Raw genomic sequence first — 10,000 nt, 5'->3', positions numbered from 1 at the left:
TACCCCCGGATTGGGGATGGGGGAGGGAGGGAAGGTGGGGTGTGTGAGGAGGCAAGCGCGCTCGCGCGCGAGCAAGGTGGAGGGGGGGGGAGGGGAGGAAGGCAGGCGGGCAGTCGGTCACCCAAGCGGGGTCCTTCGTCTCTCTCTCTCTCTCTCTCTCTCTCTCTCTCTCTCTCTCTCTCTCTCTCTCTCTCTCTCTCTCTCTCTCTCTCTCTCTCTCTCTCTCTCTCTCTCACACGTAACATGTACTTCACTTCCTGGATGGGAGCCAGGCCGCTCACAACAACTTTTACTCAACGATAAACCCGAATGGAGAAAAAGAAACGAATATATATAAATATATATATATATATATATATATATATATATATATATATATATATATATATATATATATATATATATATATATATATATATATATATATATATATATGTATATATATATATATATTGCTCCACCATCTTTAATCCTGTATGGGTTATCACCATCAAAAACCGCCAGGGTAGCAGGGCCTCGCCCTAAGGCACACCAAGTCATATTCCAGATAATATCCAAAGTAAATCTCTACCTCCTCGTGTTCCTCTGTGTATACAGTCCATGAACACGTGACTGAGGGGTGTGTGTGTGTGTGTGTGTGTGTGTCACGTTTGAGCGCTACGCTATTCATCTCACGAACTAACGAAATATATATATATATATCACGAATCAAGGATTGCATCATCGCAGTTAAGTAATTAAACTGTCAAACCGGAAGCGATAATTGTGTTCTGTCACCATTGTGTAATTTAGGGTAGAATATATATATATATATATATATATATATATATATATATATATATATATATATATATATATGCGTGTTTGTGTTTGTGTGTGTGTGTGTAACTGGAGGTATGCTATCATGATTTAGTCTTCTCAAAAGCCAATTAGATATGACACCCTCACCACACTCTCCCATCCACTCACACTACCTCCTCCACACACACACACCCAGCACCACCACCCCCTTCCCGCACGTTACAAGTGCCAATATTCTCAACAGAAAACCACTAGCCCCGTTTTCCTTCTTTTGCTTAAGCCCTTGGGAATGCGACGGCCAACATTACACGGTGTGGCTCATCCAGCTCATCCTTCACGGCTGGCTGCTCCCACACACACACACACACACACACACACACACACAGAGGACGTGCTGGCGCGAAATCGTAATGAAGACAATTTGATAGCCCGAAGGAAGAAATATATATATATACTCAGTACTCACCAGCTCTCATACTGTTTACATCACTACAACGACTTCTTACAGCAAGATATTTTACGAGTCATTCACACTATATGTATGCAAATTTGATGTCATATAGATTTAGTATCATATAACAACTGCTGATTCATACTTTTTTGGGGGGCTTCTGAGCTGGAGAATATTCATTTAGCTATTTCATGATCCACAAATGAATAATGATATACGTCATGCAAGATTCATTATGAAGAACGAAATATCTCAAGAGTGCGTTGGATGTCGTGTACTTGATGTGAGAGAAGGGTGCGTTCTTAGGCGTGGCATAAAGGGCGTGGTTGTAGAGTGCGTTGTCTGGATGTGATTTAGCGTGTCTGACGAAAGAGTTCGTCTTTGGGTGTGGTTTAGATTGCGTAGTAGAGTGCGTCTATCGGATGATTTAGCTTTATGTAGCTATATTTATATGGCTTAGCTTATGTAAGTCTGTTTATATGCTTTAGCTTATATAGTTTCATTAGTCTCTACCAGGTAGAGTTCGATTTTGAGGTGTGGTGTAAGAGGTGCGTAGGAAGAGTGCGCTCTGGGGCACGATACAACGGGTTTGAGGTTAGGGTGTGTTCTAGGGTGTGGTACACTTTCACTACACCTGACTGGCTAAGCGAGTGCGTGCGTGCAGATTAACATACTATAATCATTAGGCATGACGCAAGCACTGTCTCTCTCTCTCTCTCTCTCTCTCTCTCTCTCTCTCTCTCTCTCTCTCTCTCTCTCTCTCTCTCTCTCTCTCTCTCTCTCTCTCTCTCTCTCTCTCTCTCTACCCACCTACCCTTCACCCTTTCAAGCACCCGAGAGAGAGAGAGAGAGAGAGAGAGAGAGAGAGAGAGGGGGGGGGGGGAGAGGGCCACCACCACCCCTTTCTCCCTCCTCTTATCACAGATCTTGGGCTGGACAAAACCAGTTCTCGACGCGTCTTAAGGAAGCAAGGCATAGCAGGCAGCCAGCACGACCTGCTCTGAGAGAGAGAGAGAGAGAGAGAGAGAGAGAGAGAGAGAGAGAGAGAGAGAGAGAGAGAGAGAGAGAGAGAGAGAGAGAGAGAGAGAGAGAGAGAGAGAGAGATGGGTAGAACCTGTGCGAGTCTGGGTTTATTGAGGAAGTTGTTGTGGCGAGACAAGATACAGATCGAGTGAGAGAAGAAGGAACAGGCTTGAAGGATGTGGAGGAATGCAGCGTTGAAGGATGTGGAGGAATGCAGCGTTGAAGGATGTGGAGGAATGCAGTGTCGAATCGACCGCGTATCAAATGCATTTGGGTCTTGGTAGAAGAGAGAACGTCGTTGATAAAGAAAAAAAAAGGAGTAAAAGTGTAGGAAATACGACACAATACAGCAACAAAACAAAAGAAAAGATAATGAAGATAAGAGGAGGAAAAAACATGATAATAAAATCAAAACCTGTCCTTCAGATGCAAGCAGTCGAATCTTTCATCATATAAACGAGTATGTCAAACTCGTACACAACGCTACAAAGTTAGACAATGGCGTCAAATGGACCGAAAAAAGAAAAAGAACATAATATCTCAGACCTTATTAAGACTCCCGTAACATTCTCTCGTTACCTGTGCAGTGCACACAAGAATGAGTCCACTATTACGTCTTTGGCATCATCTCCAGTCGCCAATTATCGTCTCGGAGGGCGAGAACCCTCATTAGGGACGCTAATGACCACCCGGTAATAGCCTCCAGCCCCCCGGGGGAAAATGAAAGTGAACGACTTCTGGGGGAGTAAACGTGTCTCACTGTGATGCATCAAAAAGTGAGGGAGTGAGGGAGGGAGGGAGCGCATACATGATGAACGGCTGAGTAATGTGAATTATACCCGCCCGTGAGTTCTGCCATGTCATCATGACTCGGCGTGATAGATCGCTGGTGCTTCTTTTAAAGCGCTTTGTGAACGAGACAACTTTTGCACTTTATCAAATTTTCGATATATAACAAAGGCCAATGTTTCACGGCGCAACGTGTCTGCGCGACCACTTCGTAAATGCAAAATATCACGTAATTTACATCATGTCTCTTTTTTTTTTACCTATTTTTCTGGTCAGTATTTTCAGGTTCGTTGGACTAAATAGCTGTGTTACGCTTCCTCATAGCCACGTATGTGTATAGAGGTTGAAGCGTGTAGTATATGCCATCTGAAAGGTGGTTGATGAAATGGAGTTGAGTGTGCAGACGAAGTTGACACGCTCAGTTTGGGGTTGTTCATGAAAGCGCACGCGTGAGAAACCCCCCACCAACCCCGCGCCAGAGGGGTTTACCGCAAGCAATCAAGGAGATAGTTAGGAAAAAAGAAAAAAAAGAAAACACGCCATGAAAAGTATGATGGGAATGGCACACGCGGTCTCGCTCGGGTAAGACGGCTTGAGACAAGCAACGCTCTGAAATCACGAAGGGGGAATTGCTGAGGAGGAGGAGGAAGGGGAAGGAGGAGGAGAAGAAAGGGGAAGGGCAGCAGCAGGAGGTTTCCCCTCACGTGACTAGCGTGAAGGGGAAGGGTGGGGGACTGTGGGGAAAGGGGGAAGAGGGTAAGTGGGCACTACCACCACCCACACCCCACACACACGGAAGAAGTTCCTTAAAAAGAGGATGTTCTTTCCCAGCGAAGTAGAACGAGGATCTTTTAAGATCATTGAGACAAGAGACCGTGCAAAGAATATCATAGTAATTCTCAATTGGCTTTGGATTCGCGACGGATCCTTTAAAGTGGCATTAAGGAGATGCGTACACACGACAAAAGCAGTTTCAATCCCATGGTAGTTGTGTATGGCAAAGGTTTTGATGTCTCTACTTATAGCAGGGGTGGTTGGCTACGCCTTCCTATGTATAGAGATGTGTGTGATAGAAGGGTCTACATTGCTCAAGATGATGAAGATGATCAAATACAGAAAGATTCGTCGGCAACAAGAATATATCGTATACTAGCAGAACACACACACACACACACACACACACACACACACACACACACACACACACACACACACACACACACACACAGACACACACACACACACACATTGAACATTTAGAAACACTTAAAGACAAAAATGGTCACACACACACACACACTCGCTCATCCAAGACTTCTTTTTTTTTCTTAACTCCTCCTCCTCTCGAGTTTAACCCAGAGATAATAATAATTTTCGCTTTGCCTCACTGACCAACAAAAGCCGGCTGCCACCCACTTCAAATCATCTCACTTTCTCCCCTTCTTGGTCAGCTTGTCTCTGGTAGTGAGGGAGGGAGTGTGTGTGTCAGTGTGAGTGAGGGAGGGAGGGAGAGTGTGTGTCAGTGAGTGAGGGTGGGACTGTGTGTGTGTGTGTGAGTGAGGGAAGGAGTGTGTGTGTGTGTGAGTGAGGGTGGGAGTGTGTGTGTGTGAGTGAGGGAGGGAGAGTGTGTGTGTCAGTGAGTGAGGGAGGGAGTGTGTGTGTGTGTGTGAGTGAGGGAGGGAGTGTGTGTGTCAGTGAGTGAGGGAGGGAGTGTGCGTGTGTGTGAACGAGGGAGGGAGTGTGTGTGTGAGGGTGGGAGAGGAATTGAGTTTAGAACGTGTCCATTTACCAGAACACACTTCAACATTCTCAAGGAAGTGAGTGGCGTACAGATACTGAGAGGAGGTATTTACTCAAAGACAATGAGGTTTCCTCATCTACGGACGTTCTCATAACCATATGTCGTGAGGAGGAGGAGGAGGAGGAGGGCTGCCTCATAAACAAACACCTTGTGTTTCCTCATACCCAAAGCACCATGTGACCTCCTCATACCCTCCTCATACCCAAAGCACCATGTGACCTCCTCATACCCTCCTCATACCCAAAGCACCATGTGACCTCCTCATACCCTCCTCATACCCAAAGCACCATGTGACCTCCTCATACCCTCCTCATACCCAAAGCACCATGTGACCTCCTCATACCCGGATTGTTACATTTTTTTCTGTTGTAAATTTGGGAATACATGTAGTTATCATCTCAGTAAATTTTTTTTTTTTTTTTTTTTTGTCTCTTAGGTCAAAATCTAACTTCAGTGTGGCCTTTCGATCTCAATTTGATTTTGATCTGGTCTTGAGATCTAAATTAGAATTTAAGGATTAGTCTTTAGATCTAAATCTAATTGTGATTGTGGTCTATACACCTAATTTTGATTTTGGCCTCTGGATCTAAATCTATCTTTGACTTGGTCTTTAGAATCAAATCTACCTTTGAATTTGGCCTGTAGATCTAACTCTAACTTTGACTTTGGCATTTGGATCTAAATCTAACTATGACTTAGCTCTTAGATCCAAATCTAACTTTGAATTTGATACTTAGATCTAAATCTGGACTTCTGATCTAAACCCATCCCTGAGTTTTGCCTTCACGTTAAGTTTTCTCAAAGTAAAGTCAGATTAAATGTTGATTAATCACTTCTGCTTTTGCCCCTTGTTCAGATCGACATATAATCCTAGATCTAATCTATTAATCATTGGATATATATATATATATATATATATATATATATATATATATATATATATATATATATATATATATATATATATATATATATATATATATATATATATATATATATTATAGTCGTAGGAGCTTCCTATATATCAGTTCTAGATGTCTGCTAGCAGTATATAGATACACTTCGCTATAATTACTGAGATTTATAGATATAATATTTATAATTCGACTAGATATACAGATGAAGCAAGTCTCTCTCTCTCTCTCTCTCTCTCTCTCTCTCTCTCTCTCTCTCTCTCTCTCTCTCTCTCTCTCTCTCTCTCTCTCTCTCTCTCTCTCTCAAAAATTATTTTCCCCCACACCCAAAGGAGCAGCAATCACACCCAGTATATCATTCTGTTTATTTCTTTTTTTCAATATCGCTATAAGTTAGATTTATGATTAGAAGCCTTTTGCGGTTTAATGGATTAGCATTTATTGTAGGTGACATTAAAAATGTCATCATATGTAACGTAAAATTGACTCAGCAATTATCAAGTTTCCTGAATCTTTACCAGTTCAAAACATACATTTCCAATAACATGCAGAGCCCTATTGAATTAGATTATTATAAACTCCTTTGACTCTCTAACTTTGCAGGTGATTTTTGGATGTAGAATGCAAGTTTAAGGTCAAAAAACAATCGTGACTCTGCTAGAAACTGATATTTTTTAAGTTTCCCACGAAGGGAAAGTTTTGAAGAACCGTTTTCTCTGAAGATTACATTAAAGAAAACTGGCTTCATGGAGACACCTGCGTGTATCGTTCTTAATATGGAAATTACAATCACTTGTGTGTGTGTGTGTGTGTGTGTGTGTGTCGTTATCGGCAGGAAGAGTGGCTGTTCGTTAGATAATGACGTCGTTTTTTTTAGGTGTTTTTTTTGGATCTATGATGAAAATGAGTCTGCTGATTATTCATAGTGAATGGCACACGTTTTGTCAGTCGGTCAGGGAGTGAGTGAGTTGAGTGAGTTTGGCCAATTCACTTTCCCTTCGTCCGGCTGTCTCTCTCTCTCTCTCTCTCTCTCTCTCTCTCTCTCTCTCTCTCTCTCTCTCTCTCTCTCTCTCTCTCTCTCTCTCTCTCTCTCTCTCTCTCGGGGTGGGGGGAAACACCACACAAACATACACTCACGACCAACGAGACATCGCGCGCTGTCGAGTGTTATTGTGTGCGATGGATAATTGATTATTCCGTGACGAAAGTGTTATTGTTTTCTTTTAAAGTTATTCCAACTTTATTTATACCTGACAAGGAGAGAGTGGTTGTCAGCGAATGAGGAGGCTATATACTCTTTCTGTGCATCGCTAACGTAAGAAATGCCTATATATATAGATAGATAGATAGGTAGATAGATAGATGGCTAGATAGATAGATAGACAGATAGATAAATAGACATCCCTGTGATATTCTGATATTTTCCAAATGCATCTATTCTCTTGCTTCTTTAGTTATTCATATACATTTCATTCTCTTATCTTTTTTTGTCTATACCTTTATCATTTAAGCCTTTATTATCGTTCTCTCTAAAGCCCCTGTCTCTGCTCAGGACTTATCTGAGGTTGTGGACGCGAGTCTCAGACACAGGACCAGAGAGGAAAATATCTGAAATGACGAAGTAGAAGGTTTAAAGTGTCTCTCGTTCTTCTTAGATTACAGCGTCTCATTCTTCTTCTTCCCCTCCCTCCTCAGATGCTCGTCCGGAGCCTGGTGATGGTGCTTGGGTTGGTCGGGGTTGTGGCTCACGCCACCATCTTCGGCAAGGGAAGGTATCGACCTCGTCCCCCACCCAAATGCATTCCCATCGTGGAGTACGTCACAGTCTATATGACTGAGACTATTGAGGTAAGTTGGTGTGTTGTGGTGGTGGTGGTGTAGTGTGGTGTCGTGGTGGTGTGTTGGTGTAGTGTGGTGGTGTGGTGGACGATGATGGTGTGGTGGTGGTGTGGTGGTGTGGTTGGTGTGGTGGACGATAATGGTGTGGTGTGGTGTGGTGTGGTGTGGTGGACGATGGTGCTGTGGTGTGGTGTGGTGGACGATGGTACTGTGGTGGTGTGGTGTGGTGTGGTGGATGATGGTGCTGTAATGTGGTGGTGGTGGACGATGGTCCTGTAGTGTGGTGGTAGTGTGGTGGTGAGGGGGTGTATCTGTGCTAATGGTGAGGATCATGGAAATCTGGTGAGGACGTGAAAGTAGCAGACCTGTGTTGATGATGGTGGTGTTGGTGGAGGCGGTGGTGGTCGTGATTGTGTGGCAGTTGTGAGTGAGGTTGTGATCGTCAGATGTGGTAACACAGAGATTGTGACTGCTGAGGTGGAGTGTGGTGGTGGAGTGAGGGAGGATGGGTGTTTGGTGGTGATGTGGTAGCTAGGGTGAGGGAGTAAGAGAGAGATGTGGTTGGAAAATTGGTTGTGGACGTGTGACGTGTGAGAGAGTGGTTGTGAGAGTAATGTGAGACTGGAACATACAGCTTCTTAGCTGTGAGAAGGATAAATATATCAAAAGCATTTAAAAGTTACTGAAGGAGTTATGTGATCTAAGGATAGACTTTATAATTCAACAAAGTAAAAACCTTCGTAATCATTTTTCTAGCTCTGTCAATGGCAATGTGTAGTAAAACCTGTTATCAGTAGATACAAATATCTGTGCTAAGGTGATGGTATTCTAGATTCTTTATCTTTCTATATTGTTGTCCATGACGAAGCTATCTACTGAAGAGGACCTGCAGTGCATTAAATTTCCTAAACTATAAAGATAAAGAGAGGATTGTAAAAATGTTCTATGATAAGGTTATCTGCTGGAGTAGAGTACCAGTGTACTAAAAACTTTTTCTATATACATGGAGACAGGCTAGTAAAGATAGTCTATAGTAGTCTATGGTATTCGGCAATACTAATAAGGATCCTAAACTCCATGATATATATATAGAGAGACAGGATAGTAAAGTGGAAGGCTCCTCCCCACCCACTACTATAGATGGAGACAGGATAGTAAAGTGGAAGGCTCCTTCCCACTCACCACTATAGATGGAGACAGGATAGTAAAGTGAAGGCTCCTCCCCACTCACCACTATAGATGGAGGCAGGATAGTAAAAGCAGAAGGCTCCTCCCCATCCACTACTACAGATGGAGGTAGGATAGTAAAGCAGAAGGCTCCTCCTCCCCACCCACAAACCACTCCCTACAGCTCATCAGCTTATAAAAATTCTCTCATGTAGCGCAGACTGTGTCGGAGTTTAGCCTCATATGACATACATAGCATATCCAGGATCCATTGATCTTGGAGTAAGCAGGAGCCTATCATTGTACCATTTGGTGCTTAGATAGACGTATCTACAAATATAGAAGGACAAAGCTGTCCTCTCTATAAGAACTCGAGAGTTCGAAATCAATAGGTAACAATGATATAGATTTTTTTTCTCCCCAGACTTCCTTAGAAAATAAAGAAAAGAGTGTTAAGCCTAATATAGAAATGTTTCAGAGGAAGTTTATATGTTAAGTCAAAGTTATATGTTAAGTTAAAGTTATATTTCCATTATAATTTGATGAATGAAATCATACAATGCACTTCTATATCCATAAGAAGAATGACCCTTAATCTGCATATATATTTATATATATATATATCAATAGATATATATTCATTCAGTTCAGACTTCAAATTTCAGATGGGAATTTATCTTTTTTTTTCTTCCAGAATATCAATCCTATGTGATAATCACCGAAGACTCATATGATGATCTGAATTACATTGAATCTTCGTCTTTAAGTAGAAATTATAGATTACTTTCCACTCTAGAGTGTAAGATTCCCAGTAATAAGATATTAAATGAAGCCAGAAAAAAAATGAGTATATACAGAAAATATCCATGTAAAGATAGTTACTAGAGTAACCAATTACCCCACAGAAGATATAAAGAGGAATAGATGCAAATCTTGTGAATACTTTCTCAATATACTTTGTCTGTGATGCAAAACGAACGAAAAGTCAAGTCAAAAGTTAGCAAATCACCTCAACTCATAACTGGCTTTTGAGGGAATGGAGACATCTTGAGATGAGGTGTGTGTGTGTGTGTGTGTGTGTGTGTGTAGACAGGAGGGATGCATCGTCTCCTTCATGTCTCCTTTTCTTTAACAGCTAAGGCTGAGGACCTTCGAAATCACTTAGAAGACAAAATATTAGATGAATAAAACTAGTTTATACAATCGTATAAAGAT

At 42.0% G+C, this 10,000-nt stretch overlaps 1 protein-coding gene across 1 annotated transcript in view; it reads left to right on the top strand.

Moving 5' to 3' along the window:
• Positions 1–4,792: 4,792 nt before the first annotated feature.
• Positions 4,793–10,000, top strand: part of LOC139752640 (uncharacterized) — a 7,058-nt gene continuing 1,850 nt past the window's right edge. Inside the window, exons 1-2 of the mRNA XM_071668391.1 lie at positions 4,793–4,881; positions 7,475–7,627. Coding sequence (XP_071524492.1) covers positions 7,475–7,627 — 153 coding nt within the window. The 5' untranslated portion in view covers positions 4,793–4,881. The remainder of the gene's footprint in view (positions 4,882–7,474; positions 7,628–10,000) is intronic.

Source organism: Panulirus ornatus, chromosome 13 (genome assembly GCF_036320965.1).
Source record: "Panulirus ornatus isolate Po-2019 chromosome 13, ASM3632096v1, whole genome shotgun sequence".
In the NCBI taxonomy this organism is placed as follows: Eukaryota; Metazoa; Arthropoda; class Malacostraca; order Decapoda; family Palinuridae; genus Panulirus; species Panulirus ornatus.
This window is presented reverse-complemented; position numbering and strand designations above follow the sequence as displayed.